General features: G+C 33.1%; 1 protein-coding gene and 1 non-coding gene across 2 annotated transcripts; one reads left to right on the top strand and one right to left on the bottom strand.

Annotated features, from left to right (window-relative positions):
- The first annotated feature begins 4,490 nt into the window (after nt 1-4,490).
- Nucleotides 4,491-16,699, top strand: LOC143596746 (uncharacterized). Its single transcript, XM_077075438.1, has 6 exons — nt 4,491-7,001; nt 7,157-7,654; nt 11,078-11,686; nt 12,122-12,715; nt 15,819-16,562; nt 16,640-16,699. Exons 1-6 carry the CDS (start codon nt 4,491-4,493, stop codon nt 16,697-16,699), a joined length of 5,016 nt encoding a protein of 1,671 aa, XP_076931553.1.
- A 2,036-nt stretch (nt 16,700-18,735) lies between these two features.
- On the bottom strand, nt 18,736-18,838 carry LOC143596755 (U6 spliceosomal RNA). The gene has a single exon (XR_013146771.1). It is a non-coding gene; the product is annotated as a U6 spliceosomal RNA (small nuclear RNA).
- Nucleotides 18,839-19,475: the final 637 nt, after the last annotated feature.

Genomic DNA, 19,475 nt, shown 5'->3' with positions numbered 1-19,475 from the left:
AGATCGTGGGACACATGTTTGATTGTGAACTTGCTTAATGTGCACCATACTATTTACTATTTAGATCATTTTATATATAAATGTTTTCATAACTTAAACTCATGAACTCACCAACTTTTAGTTGACCCAATTATTTTAAGCATGTGTTCAGGTGCCTCTTTTTCAAGATACGGAAATATAGAGAATTAGATACGAGCTTGTTTGGAGATAGAAGACCCCTTTTAGAAGATTATATCAAACCGTATAGCTTAACCTGAAGAAACTATGATGGAAGTAGAGCTTATCCCTTAATAAGATGGTAGTTGAATTTTTAGCTTTGTAGTTGTATTTGACATTTGATTGTAACTTTGACCTAGTGTCTTAATATACACTTGTTATCTTGTTTCCGCTGTGTTTTGATTGGTTTGTCACGTCCAGTCCCCTCCTGGTCGGGGTGTGACACTTAATTGCAACTTTAAATCTTCTAATATTCTGTTAACTCAGATTAATCACTGTTATTTGAACATGGCTTTAAGGTTAGCATGTTTGTAAGGCCCCGTTCCCGGTAACCCTACTTTGGTGTTGGATTTACTCATAAACACAATTCTAAAATCAGAGTTAATTAGAACTTTCGCGGAATAACTTAAAACTTCAAACATCACATTACAAAATATTCATTTTTGTTTTAACGTACAAATTGTCTTTCCATAAACATTAATTAAAACAGTCATGACTCTTCTTCGTAGATGCCAGTCTCTTCCGTTCATGCCATGTGTCCCCCTCCTCAAGCCAGCTGCCTCAACCTATTTGCCTGCGTGCATACTAAAAGTCAGCTATGCTGAGTGAGTTATAGTTAATCAATTAACATACATTACTTCATATCCTCACTCATACGTGTCCGAAGATACGTATTCATACCTTACCTGTTATTTCATCTTTCATACATACTTTACATACATGCATGCATTCTTACATACTTTCTTTCATATAACCCTATGGTATACCATAAGCTATTCTATCTTAAACATCACAGATATTATAAGGGTCTGGTCCCTAACATCACAGATATATAAGGGTCTGGTCCCTAACATCACAGATATTATGAGGGTCTGGTCCCTAACACCACAGATATTATGAGGGTCTGGTCCCTATCATCACAGATATTATAAGGGTCTGGTCCCTTCTGTCTCGAATAACCTTACCTTTATCATACGTGCATACTTTACATATCTTCTAGTTATAAATATATATACATAATCGTTCATACAATCATTATGTAACGATACATTCAATACACAATCATACACGTATCTTACACTCACCAATCAAGTAAGTGTATTATCTACCACATATGAGTATGCACACAGCCCCGAAAACATAACAGATAAGGGGCTAGAACTCACCTGGAGTCGGTTTCTCTCGCCGTTGATGGTAATGCCCTTCCTTAGCTGTGCGCGGCTAACTGTACAATACATTACACGTGTCAATTATCTGTTACTAGTGTCTCTTATATCTATGCTAATGAAACCCTCAACTAACGGGGGTCATGGAATTTCGCATGGAAGAATTTCTCATGGAAGAATTTCTCTTCTTCTCATGGAAGAATTTCTCTTCTAATGTAAAAAACCTATTTTTTTACATCTATCTTTTTTTGCCATTTTAAAGCTATTTTACTCCGTGACTCTTCCTTAGGACCCGATTTTACCCTTTTTATGGTTTTTGGGTTGTATCAACTTTGTATACCCGTGTTTTATAAGGTCCGAACATCACCTTTTTGTCCTATAACATACTCGTGAGGTTATAACTCACCAAGTTTATGTTTTTCTTACATTTCACAGTCCGATCTATCATTATATCAGTTTACATGTCGAAACCGACTAAAAACTTAACCATTTAAACTGAAACCTACCTTTTGCTTCGGGTTCGGTTCAGACCCGAGATGACTCGAGGATCTGGACGTGATTCTTGTTATTTGAAGACACTTTGAGCACCAAGATCTTCCTTACTTTAACCCGGATTCGGATTCGGGTCTTGAGAGAGTATGTGTGTTCTATGATGTGTGTGAAAGTGTGTGGAGAGAAAGATAATGGTGAAAGGGTTGAGGGGTTGGGTTTATATAAAGGGTTATGAGCCCCACAACCCACTCACACTTCCAAGTCCAAATATTATCCAAACACTAAACACACGACTAACTTAACGACACACACGCAACAATAAATTCTCTTTTATTGTAATCTCGTAATATGGATGTTACAATGTCTTTAACTATTTGAATATTTAATTATTTTATATTCAAAAATAACATTATTATTATTATTATTATTATTATTATTATTATTATTATCTTGTATTATCATGATTGTGCCACTTTGTCACTATAAGTTTGTTATTGGTACTTGTGTGTTTATATGTTGCATGCTTTGGAGCCGAGGGTCTTTTTGGAAGCAGCCTCTATCCTCATGGATAGAGGTAAGGCCTGCCTACATCACACCCTTCCCAGACCCTACCAGTAGCTTTTTCTATTTGTGGGATTTACTGGGTACGCTTGTTGTTGTTGTATATTATTTAAACTTAGCCTAACACAACAACCACAACCACAACACCATCCTCATCAAACACTAACATGTGTGAAGTAGTCATAGAAACCACCCCAGTCCAATTGCCACCAAATTGGCACACCAACAACACTGTGTGCATCTGTATCAGTATGCATATGCGTATGAGTATCCACCACCATACAAAACCGTAAATACGTAGCAAGTAAACGCGAAATCATCACAATGTAAGAACTAAACACGCAAGGACATATACTTGAATTGCTTTGTAAAAATATAAAAAATGCAAATAACATAACTTGTTTGTAGGCATGCATGCTACACCACAAAAGTAATAAAAATAAAAATAAAGTGGGGTTATTCATGTGCGCACACGAGAAAGAGGAAAACAAGCTAAACAAGTGAATTGGTTAGGTTCGGCACGACGAGTAATCCTAGATAATGAAATAATTCTATATGTATAAAAGTTAATATATAATTATATTTATATTTTTTGTGACCGTCATCCAGTTCAATGTCCGGTTCGGATCCGATTTTCTGGACCGGTCAATCGATATACGATCCGGGCTTGAAAACACTGATTTAGTGGATAAGATTTGAATGGCCTAAAACACGACAAGCATTAACTTCTTGTATCACTTTTGACTCTTTGCCACTGCTACTTTCTGCTTTGCTTTTCTCTGCTTGTTTGCATTTCTCTTGAACACCAAAGAAGAAAAAGCAAGGTAATATTACTATTTTTTATTATCTTTTAGATTATTATCTTTTGATACCTGCTAGCTTCCATTACAAAGATCTTGAGATTATGAGACAATAGTGTTGTTTTAATTACATAAGCAGGGTGGTTTTATGATTTTAAATTGATAAAATTTCAAACTTTGGACAGTAACCACAGGGACGAAAATGACCATTAACTCACAATAAAAGGGAGAAAGACAAAAATACCCTTAAACTAACGGCATAGCTGGATGCCGTTAGACGGATGGGACGCGATTGACTAATATTTAAAACCATGAGGACTAAATTGACAAAATTACAAATTTTGGACTGAAGTGACGAAAGTAGCAAACCTCAGGGACGAAAATGACCATCAACTCTAAATTCCTTGCTTTTCTCCTTGTATCACTTTTGACTTTTTGCCACTGCTACTTTCTGCTTTGCTTTTCTCCGCTTGTTTGCATCTCTCTTGAACACCAAAGAAGACAAAAGCAAGGTAATCTTTACTTGTTTATTATCTTTTAGATTATTATCTTTTGATACCTGCTAGCTTCCATTACAAAGATCTTGAGATGATGAAACAATAGTGTTGTTAAAATTACATAAGCAGGGTGGTTTTAACTTGTAACTTGAAGCATCCGGGATGGGTAAACTCGAAACCCGACCGGTATTAGACCGGGTATGAGATTAGATCTAAATTATTTCGCGCGCATGAGACTAGATAACCCCGGTTACCCAAACAATTTACCCGAAAAATTTTAGTTTCTATTTTCTTAACAAGACGTACAAATACTTCATTTCTTCATTACATTCATTATATGTAAAATTAAATTTTCTTTAGGGATGTGTATTAATTGTTCCGAACCCGGTCCATTGACATCCATAGTGACTAGAAATCAATACACTAAAAATAAAATATATATATATTTTTAAATTTCGTTTTACTTTCTACATTCTTTTTTAAATATTTTTAATTTAACTGGCAGAAATCTAAAATATATAAGCACACATATTTAACTTTAGATGTATAGTGTAACTTTGTACAAATTAATATATACATCCTGTCAAAATAGGCATATCAAATCGCATTCTGTTTTATTAATGATTACTTTATTGTTTGCCTACTACAGGAATATGGAATGCGTAACTACAATTATTAATCCCATTGTTGAATCTTTGATGGTACCTGTTAAGAAGCACCTGGGCTTCTTCTTCTCCTCAACAAAACACGTCAAAAACATGAATGAAAGGTTGCAAAACTTGAACGAAACAAAACATGAGGTTGAAGAGCACAAGAATGATGCTTTGAGAAATGATCGCCTTATACCCTATGATCGTGTACGTGGATGGTTGGAACGAGTGGAAAGTGTAATAAAAGAGGCGGGAACTATTCCAAATGGTGGAAATGGATGCTTGAATCTCAAGACTAGATACAAAGCAGGAAAAAGATCATTCAGTATTTTGGAAAAGATAAATAACCTGCTTGAGCAACAAAGGGAAATCAAGTGGACCGATAAACAAAGACCTCTTGGTTGGGTAATTAGTACTCCAGGGCCATCCACCTCTAAAACTGCTTATGATCACGATATTGCCCAAAACATCTTCCCGTCCAGAAAATTGTTATTCAATGATGTACTGGAATTACTTGAAGCGGATAATGAGACCCAAATGGTGGGTCTCTGGGGGATGGGAGGTGTCGGCAAGACCACAATGATGGAAGATATAGAGAAGGCTGTGAAGAAGAGGGGAATGTTTAAATGGGTTGTGAGGAAGACTGTTGGGACAAAATATGATCCAATTGATACTCAAAAAGATATTGCAAAACATGTGGGTGTAGCTCTAACGGAAGATAAAATAGAGGAAAGGGCTGTTCGTCTTGGGAACAGTTTTGAGGGGATGTCAAAAAATGGCGAAAAGATTTTGATTATACTAGATGATGTTTGGGAGGCGATCAAACTCAAAGACATTGGACTCACAAGTCATTTTCCGAAAGGCTTCAAGTTGCTTGTCACGTCACGAAATGAAAGGGTTCTCACTAAGATGAATGTTGAAAGTAAGGCAAAAGTTTTCAAAATGGTTGGTATAGAAGAAGCAGAAGCAAACTCCTTTTTCTGGAAAACTGTAGGACTTTCGGATGCAGACGGTGAGCTTCGCAAGATAGGAGAAAATATTTTAAAGAAGTGTGGTGGGTTGCCTATCGCCATAAAAACCATTGCAGAGGCTCTTAAAGATGAAGAAAAGGATGCATGGGAAATTGCGCGGAAGAATTTACAACACCATAACCTTAAAGATATTGATGACCTTGATGTCATTGCGTATACAGTTTTTCATATAAGCTACGAGTATCTCAAAAAGGATGATGATAAAGCAATTTTTGTTCTTTGTGGCTTATTTCAAGATGACTTTGATATTTCTCTCGAGGAGTTAGTAAGGTATGGATGGGGTTTGCAGTTATTTATGAGAGCAGATAGTTTAGACGAAGCAAGAAAACGAACCAACACGTCTGTTCGTAACCTCATACGCGCAAATTTGTTGACAGAAAGTTCTATCATAGGATGTGTGAAAATGCATGATCTTGCGCGTGCTTTTATTTTGGGCAATATTTCAAAATTCAAGCAAGCTTCAATTGTTAACCATGGTGACAAGTCCGAATGGCCTACACAAGATACATGGTTGTCTTGTGAAAGAATTTTACTAACATGCAAAGGTATGCCTGAGTTTCCTGAAGAATTTTATTACCCAAATGTTTTGCTTTTGAAAATAATGAATGGGGATAGGCTACTCGAATTACCTGATGGTTTTCATGAGCGAATGGAAAAGCTTAAAGTCATAGCATATGACAAAATGCAGAATCCATTGTTTCTAGCTTCACTTCAATGCTCTATCAGCCTTCGAACATTATTCCTTGGTTCATGCTTACTGGTGGATAACAATATCTCTTTTCTTGGAGAACTTTTTAACTTGGAGGTACTAAGCATTGCACGCTGTAACATCCGAAAACTAACGTCTGCAATAGGGAAGTTGAAAAGGTTGAAGTTACTTGATTTGACCGGATGTGTTAACCTTTGTATTGATGATGGTGTCTTAGAAAACTTAAAAAATCTTGAAGAGCTTTATATGAGAGCTTCTAAAAAGAAACCTATTAGGTTCACTGACCCCAACTGTGACGAGTTAAAGGTGCTTTCAGAGAAACTTATTGCATTAGAGTTTGAATTCTTTGAGAATATTCTTCAGCCGAAAAATATGTCATTTGAAAAACTCCAAAGATTTAGGATATCAATTGGTTGTTCACTGAATGTGGAAACTAAATCTAATGAGGACAGATATTACTTCAAGAACACGTTAAATCTTACGACTAACAGAAGCGATATCTTGGATTGCAAAATTAATGTGCTGTTTTCTAAAACAGAGAAGCTTCATTTAAGTGTGAAAGACATGATATATGTTGAAGATATAATGTCTGCTTCTCAAAATTCCACATTTTCCCGGTTAAAAGTCCTCCATGTTTCCAATTGTCAAGAGTTAACACACCTGTTCACAATTCCCGTGGCAAATGGTTTGAAGCTACTTGAGAGCCTTACAGTTTCCAAATGTCCTGCTTTAAAATCACTTGTAAGTTTGTCTGATAGTCATGTGAAAGTAATGGAGCTACCAGAATTGGTGAAGTTGAGCCTTTATGAGCTTCATGATTTTACAAGCATCATTCATGAGTATGATATTTCTGACACGCAACCATTATTCAACAAAGAGGTAATCACATTTATATTCACCTTAATACTGGATAACTTGTATTTCCTAACATTATATTTTCAACTTTTTTATTGATTGAAAAAGCGTTAAAAAATAATTTTGTTGTTTACGTACACAACAATGTATGTTTCATTTAGTTATAACCTATGATGCAGGTTATGTTTCCAAAGTTGTCGAAGCTGACAATTGATGATTTGAAGGAGTTGAAGAAGTTATGGGCTGATGATATTACTAGTGGCGAAGAAGATAATGTTTCCATGTTAAGAGAGATTGAAGTGGTTGGTTGTGATTGTCTTGTGAACCTTTTTCCAAGGAATCCAATGAGATTACTGAGTCATTTAGAAATGATTGAAGTGCAAAGATGTTGTAGCATTGAAGTGTTATTTAACATAGATTTGGGTAAAACTGAGCAACATAGAAACACCAGCAGCTTAAGAAGGATACATTGTGAGAACCTACACAAGCTGACAGAGGTGTGGAGGATAAATGACGAAAATAACTCGGGGGATCTTATTCGTGCCTTTAAAGCCGTTGAAACTGTAACAATTAGAAGGTGTAAGAAGTTTAGGAATGTATTCGCACCTACGACAGTCAACTTTGATGCTGGATCAATTATGGAGATCGATATTATGTTTGATAACTATGATGCAAAGGTATGTATAAAAAGAAAGAAATATGAAATTAGTACTAGATTTATTTAGTTGGGGTAAAGATCTCAATAAAACCCTTTGCAAATTGAGAACTTTGAGAACTATTTTGGATCACTAAAATAATCTCTAAAAAAATATTTAAAAAATTATAAAACAAAAAAAAACGAAAATTTTAAAAAAGTAAAAACAAAACCAAAATTCTTATATTTCATTTCGGTTTTCATAAAAAAAATTAATTCATATTATGCCTATACACATGTGTATAATTTCATTTAATCTCTAGTTACGTAATGTATCATTTGTCTTAAATTATACATGTGTGTATAAAAAAAACATGTGTACATATACATACATATTATACATATATGTATAATTTAGCTAAAGCGAGAATATTTTTTTTCGTGTTTTTTTGTATGAAACCGGGATGATAAATAAGAATTTTGTTTTTTTTTTACTTTTTTTATTTTTGTGTTTTTATTTGTATGTTAATGTCATTTTATTGTAGTATTATCACTTTTAATCTATATTTATGATTATATTTATGAAAATTAGTTTTTACACATATCTAAATTTTGTTTTTGCATATATGTAAGTTTTGTTATTACATAAATTTTACACATATGTAAACTTGTGATTTATATATCTAATAAAAATTTTGTATATAAAATATGGTAAAATTAGTCTCATACAATGTTAATATATGAAAAAAATCAAAAAAATGTTTGGTTGTTATGAATTTTTAAAAGTTCTTAACTTTTTTATAGTTCTGAAATGATACTAACCATATATGTCGATAAAAAAATCAATAAAAAATCATAACTCAAAATATAAATAAAAAACAAAAAATTTTAAAAAACTAAAATGTTCCCCCATCATTCCCGTTCAAAAAAAAACCCCGACGAAAAGATACAATGTCGAGATGAAAGACACAATGACGAAAATGAACAAAAGACACAACTATAATTAAAAAAAAACTCAATAGATCGCAAAATATAACACAATGCCGAACAAAATATAACACAATGTTGAGTAATATAACACAATATCAAGGAAAAAGACACAATGTCAAGAAAAAAAGACACAATTAATAACGAAAATAAACACTAACACAATGATAAACAAAAGACATAATGATGTTTTTCACTCAACATTGTGTTTTTTTTTTATTTTTGAAAACGAGAAAGACGGTCATTTTTTGTTTTTACTTTTTTCGTTTTTTTATTAAATTTTGAGTTATGGTTTTTTTTAAGGGGTTTTTTTTGTGTGGCTACAAATCTTTCTCATTTTTGTCCCTTTTTGTAGAATAACTTTATATATGCAAAAAATTATGTATGTTTAATGATATAAAAAAAATTTGCACAGTCCAAATCATAAGCTAGTAAGCCCAGTTAAAAATTTTATTATTTAAACCCAACAAAAAAAACTTTTTTCCTTAAGGGCAAAAAAATTTTCGCCTTCGGCCCAAAAACTTTTAACGATTTCCGGAGACGGCCCGGGCATAACACACAGTGGGACGAAAACCCGGGTGAGCTCGGGATTCGAACTGACAACCTCGCAAGGCCTAGCTCAATTCCTTTATTGCCTTAATACACAAAAAGTGACACAAGTTGGATCGAACTTGAGTCTCCACTAAAAAACCCAAATCTCTTACCACTAGACCACAACTAATGAATTACTAGAAATATGAAATAAGTATTCTGTTTGTTAGACATTACGGTTATGAAATTAGTTAAATTAGCTAAAGTATACTTTTAGGACAGAAGTAACTTGTTAAAATATATAAAATTGAATACTTGTTTTAGTCTTTCACTTCTGTTGTCATTCAAACCTTGATACAAGTATAAAAACTATATATATTTATATAGGGGAGAGACTTTTTGAGAACCTTGTTGAGTTTTAAGAACTTCATTCGAGGCCACACATTTAATTAAATGGATTAGATTATGTGGTTGAAATTAAATTTGATTAGAAAATCAAAGTAGAAGAGAGAATAAAAATGTAAGTGGTTACACTAATTTTTACGTCCGTTACACATATGTAAAAAGCCAACTCGGTGCGTAAAAAATTCTGAAATTTTTTTTACGTGTATTTAACCTACATATATTACGCATGTGTAAAAAAATTCAAAAATTTTTTTTGTTACACTGAGTTCTTAAAACTCAAAGTGGTTCTGATTTGAAATCTCCCATATATATATATATATATATCATTACAAAACTTTTAAATTATTTAATAACATGAAAGAACTCTTAATAACTAACGTTTTTTATATAAATTTTTGTATGTTAATGTTATTTTATTGTAGTATTATCACTTTTTATATCTATATTTACGATTATATTTATGAAAATTAGTTTTTACACATATCTAAAAATTTTTTTTGCATATATGTAAGTTTTGTTATTACATAAATTTTACACATATGTAAACTTGTGATTTATATATGTAATCAAAAATTTATATATAAAATATGATAAAATTAGTTTCAAACAATGTTAATATATGAAAAAAAATCAAAAAAATGTTTGGTTGTTATGAATTCTTAAAAGTTCTTAAGTTTTTTGGAGTTCTGAAATGATACTAACTATACATATATATATATATATATTGAGAACTTTGAGAACCATTTTGGATCACTAAAAAAACATCTAAAAAATATTTTAAAAAATTATAAAACAAAAAAAAAGGAAAAAATTTTAAAAAAATAAAAAAAACCAAAATTCTTATATTTCATTCCGGTTTCTAAAAAAAATGTAATTAATTCGTATTATACCTACACACATGTGTATAATTTCATTTAATCTCTAGTTGCGTAATATATGTACATTATCATTTACCTTAAATTATACATATATGTATAAAAAAACATGCGTGTACATATATGTACATATTATACATATATGTATAATTTTGCTAAAACCGAGAATTTTTTTCTTGTGTTTTTTTTATGAATCAGGAATGAAATATAAGAATTTTGGTTTTTTTACTTTTTTTTTTGTTTTATGATTTTTTTTATTTTTAGGCTTTTTTTGTTTAAAATGGTTCTCATAGTTCTCAATTCCCAAAAAGTTCTCACAATCCTAATCCTATATATCATGTGTATATATATACATATAACAGGTTTCAAATAAAAATAAGAAGTTTCCTAGGAATGGTAAGAACCAATCGTTTTTTGACATGTGGCATTACAAATTATGGTGAAAGAACAATTTTTAGGAAACTATGACGGTTATTATGGTGAAAGAGTTATTCTAGGAAACTATGTCGGTTTTTGGTAATTTTAAATCTCAACCATTGATTAAAATGTTTCAATGGCTATGATTTATTCCTATCATTCTTATGAAACTACTTGTTTTTATTTTAACCCTCCCCTATATATATAAATATATTTGTTTGTTTATTATTAATTTCACAAACTGTTGCTAGGATACGGAGATTACAGATATGGCAAAAGATGAGGATAATATGTCTGTAGTTGAATACCCATCCTATCACCTCACACACGCTTTCCATGACCTCCGTAAGATTAGATTGGATGGACTTAAAGGAGTAGAGGTGATGTTTGAGATGGAATGTCCAAGTATTAATAGAGAACCGGTAACAACTCAACAACAACAACCATTACTTCCATATCTTCAAGAATTAGAATTATACAGAATGGACACGTTAAGTCATGTGTGGAAGTGCAACAACTGGAATGAATTGTTTATACTTCACAAACACCAACCACAATCCTCATTCCAAAACCTCACAACTATATACTTGGAAAACTGCAGCAACATTAAGTACTTGTTTTCACCTCTCATGGCCAAACTTCTATCCAGCCTAAAGAGACTCCACATAAGATACTGTCAAGGAATGGAAGAAATTGTTTTGAGTGAAGTTGATGATATAGAAGATGCGGTACTGAATGCATCTGCCTACACTTTGTTCCCATGTCTTGATGATATATTTCTCAGTGGCCTAGATAATCTGAAGCATCTTGGTGGTGTTCTTGCCAAGAGGACAACCGATGTCATTCATGATCAATTTAAGGTATGTTTTCTACCTGTTTTTTGTTACTGTCGAAAACTCGTTATATTCTGTTGCTGTCGCCAACGTCGTCATATCCTGTTGCTGTCATATTCATTGGCTGACCTTGTAATCACCGTCGTCACATGAAGATGAAGTGTTGCCAGATGAATCGATAATGCAGCTGTACGAAAACAGAACACCAACTTCAACCAGACCTGCTTTCAACTCAAAATCCATAAGACTAAATCTTGGTTTTTAAACGTAAACACATGTAATAATTGGATCATTTTCTTATTAGGGATTTAAGGTTGTAAGTGATGAAACTACAATTACTGAAAAATATTTACATTAAATTATTGTATTCCAAGTAAAAATGACAGACTTTGGTGATCCAATGATATGCATTTGTTAAATTATTGTACGAATATTTTAACATTGACTTTTTATTTACTGCAGTCGGGTGTGACTCCATCTTATGCAGCAACACAAATGCATAACGTTCAAAGCCTACGTATATCTAGATGCAGATCATTGGTGGGGGTGTTTGGAAGTGAAGCAATCAACAACATTAATGATTGCACTAGCAGTAACTTTGACCAAGGAAGCCTCCCATTGCCAAGACCCAACAATATTACTACGCGTCATGACCTAACCAACTTGGAGAGACTGTCCATTAGTAGGTGTGGCCAATTGGAATATGTTTTCACATTTTCCACACTTGAAAGCCTTAAGAACCTCAAAGTGTTGGGCATATATAATTGCAAGTCATTGAAAGTGATTGTGAGGGAAGAAAATGGAGAGAAATCATTATCGTCTAAGGTTGTCTTGCCTCGTTTAAAATCAATTACACTAATGGATTTGCCAAAGCTTGAAGGTTTCTTCTTGGGGAGGAATGTTGACTTCGAGTGGCCATCATTAGATTACGTCGAGATGGAGAATTGCCCCCAAATGATGGTGTTCACATATGGTGAGTCAACAGCTCCAAATCTCAAGTACATACACACAAGGCTAGGCAAATATAATCCTGAATGTGGCCTTAACTTTCATCAGGTGTGTTTTTATACTTTCTTTTTCTTTCCTTTTTTTTATCTCCCGTGTCAATTAAAATTTCTTAACCATATCATTTTGTGATTTTAACACTATAAAAAGTTTTTTTATGGATCTCATTAGAAGTGGCAATATGGATGGATTGGATGGGTTCGGGTGAGTTTGTCAAAATGGGTTTGGGTTAGAGGTGCACAAATCAGGTTTTTTCCAATACCCAATTTCGGGTATGGAACCGGGTTCTGTATGATCGGGTATTGGAAAATCGAGTATTGAGAGAAATCGGGTTCCGATATAGTCGGGTATGTGTTTAGGTATGACCAAGTATCATTACCCGGTTTTGAAATTTTAATTTTTTATATATATTTAAATTCGTTTAAAATTAAATTTGCTTTGTAATTTTTAAAAACAATTAAATATTACAAAAACCATGAATTCACTCAAGTGCAAATTAGTACCTTATAATATGCACTTAAAAAAAAACTTAAATGTAAAAGTTGTGAAGTGAACATAAAAATATACTATGAAAATTCATGTACGGGTATTCAAAAATGGTATCGGGTATAATTTGGGTAAGGTTTTGGGTACGGGTATTGAGCTCAAAATGCATACCCTATTCATACACTACAGGTAGGGTCGGTTTCGGGTATAACAAAAACTGGTTCCGAGTATTTTCTTCGGGTCCAGGTACGGGTTTTTTTTTGCACCTCTAGTTTGGGTCAAGATGGATCATTTAAAGAAAAGTTTAGGATGAGTTGAGCCCAAGATGTGTTAATTTAACATGGAAAACCTTTGTTTTGTTCTGGTTGGTTTTTTCGGTTTTGTTTTGGTTTTTTTGTTTTGTTTCAATTTCGACATTTTTTCAGTTTTTTTGTTATTTTTTTGTCGGTTTTTCGGTTTCGGCTTCGTTTCGGATTTGACTTTTTTCAGGTTTTCTGTATTTTGTTTCGTCTTGGTTATTTTTTTTTATCTCTTTTCAGTTTGGTTTTAGTTTTTTTTGTTTCGTTTTGGTTTGATTTCGTCCTTTTTCAGTTTTGGTCGGTGTTTTCGGTTTCGTAACGGTTGTTTCGTTTTGTTCGGTTTTGACTATTTATAGGGTTTTTTTGGTTAAAAAAAGCCGAGGCCTTGGCAAACTATATACTAACCAAGGCATCTTAGCTAATTAGGAATGCCCCCAAACTACTACCGTGCTAGCCCAACTACTATACAAGAATCGAAGGTCGGGCTCAGCACCATGACATCTCCTAAAATACAACAATCTAAGTACACATAACAAAGACCGCACAACTTATCAAAATTAGGCCTCCAACATAATAAATGGATGCCCAAAGTATAAATTCATGGTCCAGCAAAAATTTCTGATCTCCAGCCAGTTTCAAAATTTTTGGTCGGGCGGTTTTTTTCTAAAATAGCGGTTTAAACAAGTTCATGAGTCTTATCCCAGTTACCGTTAACCCTGCACATAACCTCTTGTAATCTTTAACTACCTTCACCATATTAGTTAACTTTATCAATGGATTGCTGATAACAACAGCAAGAGAACAGAAGACAGCTCTGATCCAAACCATTTGACTTTGGCAGTTGAAGCAGCTTTGACATTTTAAGATTAACCAACAATCATTAAACAGTTTATGATTTTGTTGACTTTGCTGAATCTGAGTTTGACTTAATCTGCTAGCAATCCATCTTGACCAGAACATGATAGAATTTAGATCTTTTTGACTTTCTGAGTTGACTATCATATGAATGGTTGACTTTATGCTTCAAAGACATAACAAAATACCAAAAATACCCCTGATCACCAAACAACCAATATTCCTTAGTATTCATGCGTCAACTACACCAGGAAGTTTTACTTTGACTTTTCCGTTGACTTTCCTGTATACCATTCATTTTGATTAGTTTGAAAAGACCAAAATTCCCCTGAGTATGAAAAATCCAAAATACCAGCATAAAACTCAGGTTTCTTGACCCGAAATAGGTTTGAACCTCTACCATATTAATTTAAGCCCAGTGTAAGCTACAAAGATAGTATTCAGCCAAGTTATTATCTTTCTTAATTCAGAGAAGGCTTGCAACTAAAGCTTCACTTAACAACCTGAATATTCTAGGAATTTCCACCAGTGTGATGGCCTCTCTAGGAATTATAGTTTTTCTGTTTCGTTTTCGTTTTTTTATTTCGTTGTGGTCGGTTTGGTTCGACATTTTTTAGTTTTTATTTTGTTTTGATCGGTTTTTCGGTTCCGTTTCGGTTTTGGCATTTTCAGTTTTTTTTTTTTTCGTTTTCTTCGGTTTTTTCAATTTCGGTTTCATTTTTTTTGTTTTGTTTTGGTCGTTTTTTCGGTTTTGGTTTTTTGTTACGTTTTGGTTGTTTTTTCGTTTTTGGTTTCAGTTTTTTTCTTTCGTTTTGGTTGCTTTCTGTTCGGTTGAGATTTTTTCAGTTTCTTTTGTTTCATTTTTGGTCGTTCTTTCGGTTTTTGAGTTTTCCGATTTTTGTTTCGCCTTTTGGTTTGGAGTCTTCCAAATTTTTTCGTTTTTGGTCATTTTTTGGGTTTCGTTTTCGTTTCTTTTTTGTTTTGTTTTGGTTGTTTTTGTTTCGGTTTGCTTTTGACTTTTTCTGCTTTTTTGTTTTGTTTTGGTCATTTTTTGGTTTTTTTGTTCTTTTTTGGTTTTTTTTTTGTTTCGTTTTGGTCTTTTATTGGTTTCATTTTGGTTCGGTTCCGTTTATTTTGATGTGTTTGTTTTGTTTCAATTTATTCTGTTTTTTTGGATTCGTTTCAGTTTATTCGGTTTTGGCGCAAAACGCGTCGGGATATGCGTTGCACGTACCACAATTTTAATTGAAAAATATTGAGTTTTGTTTTGAAATAAAATAGGATGAACCTTGTGTTGGCCCATTTAGACTCATAAACGAAAGCCACTTATAAATTTTTTCAACCCAATTGACCTTCTTGAATGATCCATTTCACTTTTCAAATTACTTGACCCAAAAAACCATATGGATGGTTTTTTCCAGCCCTATATGTCCAATCTGTTCAGTTGTTTGATAAAAAGAATGTTGTTTTCTCTAACATATGTGTTGTTTTGTCCTTTTCTTTCATCTCTTTAGACTCCGGCCTCAAGTTCCGACGGTTCAAGCTTGGCCCCTGCTATTGCACAAGGGACACCCTGGTCCTACCATAATTTGGTATCTTTGGAATCAGTCAATTTTAAAAAGATAGTTCCATCCAATGAGTTGCTACATTTGCAAAATCTAGAAGAGGTTACTGTGGAACAATACTGTATGGATGTTGAGGAGGTATTTGAAGTAACATCGGAAGTGGCAAATAACGAGTCACAAACTGTAGTGATAGTTCCAAAGCTAAGAGACATGGAGTTAAGTTGTTTACCAGGACTCAAGTATATATGGAAGAGCAATCAGTGGACAAGATTGGAGTTTCCACACCTAACAAGACTTAATATTACTCTATGCAAAAGTTTGGAATATGTTTTTACACCTTCTATGGTTGGCGGTCTCACGCATCTCCAGGAACTATATATAAGTAGATGCTATCATATGGAGGTAATTATCGAGAAAGAAGAAGAATGTGATGGGAAAGTGAGTGACATTGCGTTACCTTATCTACAATCCTTAAAACTTGTAGATCTTCCAAGGCTCATGGGAGTGTGCTTAGGGAAGGATAATTTTACATTGTCTTCATTGAATATGTTGGTAATTAAAGACTGCCCAGAAATAGAGGTTTTCACTGAGGGGTGTGTAGTTGCTCCTGAGCTAAAACTAGTAGAGACAGGTATTGGCTTCTTTCATGTAGGGGAAGACATCAACTCCTTCATAATGACAAAGAAACAAGAGGTAAGTAGAAGTGATTCGGTTCCTGTTAATGTAATTGTGATTCAATATTTTGTTTTTACTGTTTTCTATTTATGCAGGGATGTGTGTTTGATGATGATATGTATGAAAACTGGGTCTCTAGTGACGAGGATGAATAATTCAAATCAAATATTAAAGGTGAATAATATAACCTTTTTTTCTTTTCTGGTCTCTATTAAAAATTTTGAAAAAGTTTAAATTTTCGGTCTTTAATTAATTATTCACTATTTGTAGGGAAACGTATTTGGAGAGCTCGAGTCCCTAAACTCTGCTAGCGTTGATGAACAATGTAAAGTAAATATTTTGAATTATTCTTTTTAGGTGCTTGGTGCCATTGCCTATGACATTTTTAGGCTTTAATTCATTTTTAAAATGTATTATTGATGGTGATGTGAATGTTTATTGTGTGTTACATGCGATCTTTTAAAAACCGGTATCTAACAATTCTTGAATTGGACTAACAAATGGTATAATGGTTGAACCAGGGAGCTTCAGAGCCCGGGTTGAATACCGGTCTGCTATGTGAATTACATGGCGAATTAAGTGTTTGAGCAGGGAGTGCGTATGCACCCTCTCAAATCTATGGTTTCTTTATAAACTTTTAATATATTAGACCCTAATACCCTAGTGCCCCATTCATATTTTTTTAGTGCCCAATTTGAGCGCAATTTTCTAATCTTAAGTTTAATTTTGTATTGGAAAATAACAATTAAGCCCAGATTGCTTAATTGTCTAATTATTTCATTATTTCATCAAATTGCTTAATTGTCTAATCATTTCATCTGTTGGAAATTTAGAGTCTGCTAGTTATACAGGAGTGGGAGACAACTAGAAACGTCATCAATTGTTTATTTATTTTGATTTTGATTTTGTTGATTTTGTTTATAATTTGATTGTTTACGCTTTTCTTAAAATTCAAAAGGTAGTGGATTTTTGTTGTCATTTGGGGAGTAATGATTTGGATTCTAGGTTTCTAAAGCATGAAATAATGAATGAGGCGCTGGCATGTCTTACAAATGAAGCTATAATTGACCGTTTACAAAACATAAAATCATGTAGAAGTCAATTGTATCATGTATTTTGTTTATTGTGTTTAATTAAATTTGTTGCTTACATATCGAAACGTAGTTTATGTAATATAATTATTCTTAACCCAACCCATGTTGCTTTGAAACACCCCATTATAGTTTGACTTTGTTCATTCTAGGTTAACTTTTTTTGACACCTACTGACTAAAACTTTTGTATTCACCACGGGTGTGAAAGCCGATATTACCGGTTCAACCGGCAGGTACGAACCCCTTGCTATAACATTGGTTACATGTAGGTTTAGATCCATGACAAGATCAAGAATCAAAGGAGATTAATAGAAGCTCCCAAAATGTTTTCGACATTTTCTTTAACGTGTTGACTGCCTCTTCAACTTAAATTGGTTTTTATCATCTTGGTAAATTAATTGCTTGAATATTCATTACAACTTTGTATCCTTTTTACTCTCTTTATAACAGTTGACTTTGAACATCTTTAAACTTTGTTTCTTTTGACTTTCTGGATAACATCCAAATGTATATTGTTCATTAAAGTTTCATTCAAAACTAAACATAAATAAACTAGCATAAATGAAAGAATGTAAATGAACATTCACAAACATAAATGAACCAAAGAAACATGTGTTCATGTTCATTCGCTTATTAATTGAATGAAATAGCAACGAAATTATGTAATTATGGGGGGGGGGAGGCTTCTTCTGACTATTTGACCCGTTGTTGGTTTGATATAAAGACCAGCTGAACTATCAGCGCAAGCTAATACAATACCACCGTGTGTAAACATCGCATATGTAAGGCCTACATATTTCTCGATTTGTGCGTTAAGTCATAACTGTAATATTCAAATAATGAGTCAGTAATTTGCAATTTATCTCATGCAATCAAACATCTTAAATGTAATATTCAAATATTGAGGAGCTTAAAACATCAAAATTAGTGTTTTTTGTTTCACCAAACATGCTGAGTCAAGATTACTCACGTTCATTAAGATAATAACCTCTGTAAACTGTTGGGGTTTAGCGTAAACTAAAAACAACAGACTCTAGAGGATCAAAAAAACTTATGGTTCCAATTTTATCGGATGTCCCCGAAGGAAACGGAATAGAAAAAAATTTGGACCATTTCTCGATTTGTGCGTGTCATCCTTGCGCAGGGGCCATGCTAATCTTCTCTGTATCGTTCCAATTTTATCAGATGTCCCCAAAGGGACAATAATCTTCATCCAGCTCGGTATTTTAAAGTAGCCCAATATTCATCCATGTATCGATGTGGGATAAACTGTTTAGTTTCTTTTACTTTTATTTCCCTTTTGAAAAACAACATTGTGCTTTATTTAATTACTAGTAGGTGTGCCCGCGTGTTGCGGCGGGGATGCAATGGGGATGCGTTCGGTAGGAGCTCGGTTTGCGTTGTGGGGGTGTCTAAATGAAGACATAACTATAAAGTTGAATACGAAACGAAACAATTCTAATTAGAGTTTTATCTAATGAGTCAACTTTAAGCAAAACCTTAATCTTACGACGTTTTAAACAACATTAAATGAAAGTTGGATATAATACATTAACAATTTGTTAGCTATCCAAATTGTTGGATGAAATTTCTTAGGTTGATTTGCTTTAAATATCAACCGTCATTAATATTATTGCTAATCAATCAATCATTTTTTTAAATCTATGATAAAAACTAACATTTAGTAAAGCTCTTTAGTATATGAACAACCCAAACCCTAAAAGCTCGTCTCCATGAAGCAAACCTTTAATAAAAATGGGTAACTAAATCTAGTAATCAACATAAAAATCACACTAAATATTTAAACTAAAACTATAAGACTTTGAAGCAAAAAATAT

The sequence above is a fragment of the Bidens hawaiensis genome, unplaced genomic scaffold (assembly GCF_021521415.1).
Source record: "Bidens hawaiensis isolate Kalapana, Puna unplaced genomic scaffold, B.hawaiensis_p1.1 tig00046951_1, whole genome shotgun sequence".
NCBI lineage: Eukaryota > Viridiplantae > Streptophyta > Magnoliopsida > Asterales > Asteraceae > Bidens > Bidens hawaiensis.
The sequence above is the reverse complement of the archived record's forward strand: the minus strand, read 5'-3'. Positions and strand labels throughout refer to the sequence as shown.

Excerpts from the sequence above, each read along its gene's own strand:
- LOC143596746 (XM_077075438.1), top strand. The coding sequence starts at position 4,491 with ATGAATGAAAGGTTGCAAAACTTGAACGAAACAAAACATGAGGTTGAA. Across the intron at positions 7,002-7,156 it reads AACCATTATTCAACAAAGAG|GTTATGTTTCCAAAGTTGTC; the intron begins GTAATCACATTT and ends CCTATGATGCAG. Across the intron at positions 11,687-12,121 it reads TCATTCATGATCAATTTAAG|TCGGGTGTGACTCCATCTTA; the intron begins GTATGTTTTCTA and ends TATTTACTGCAG.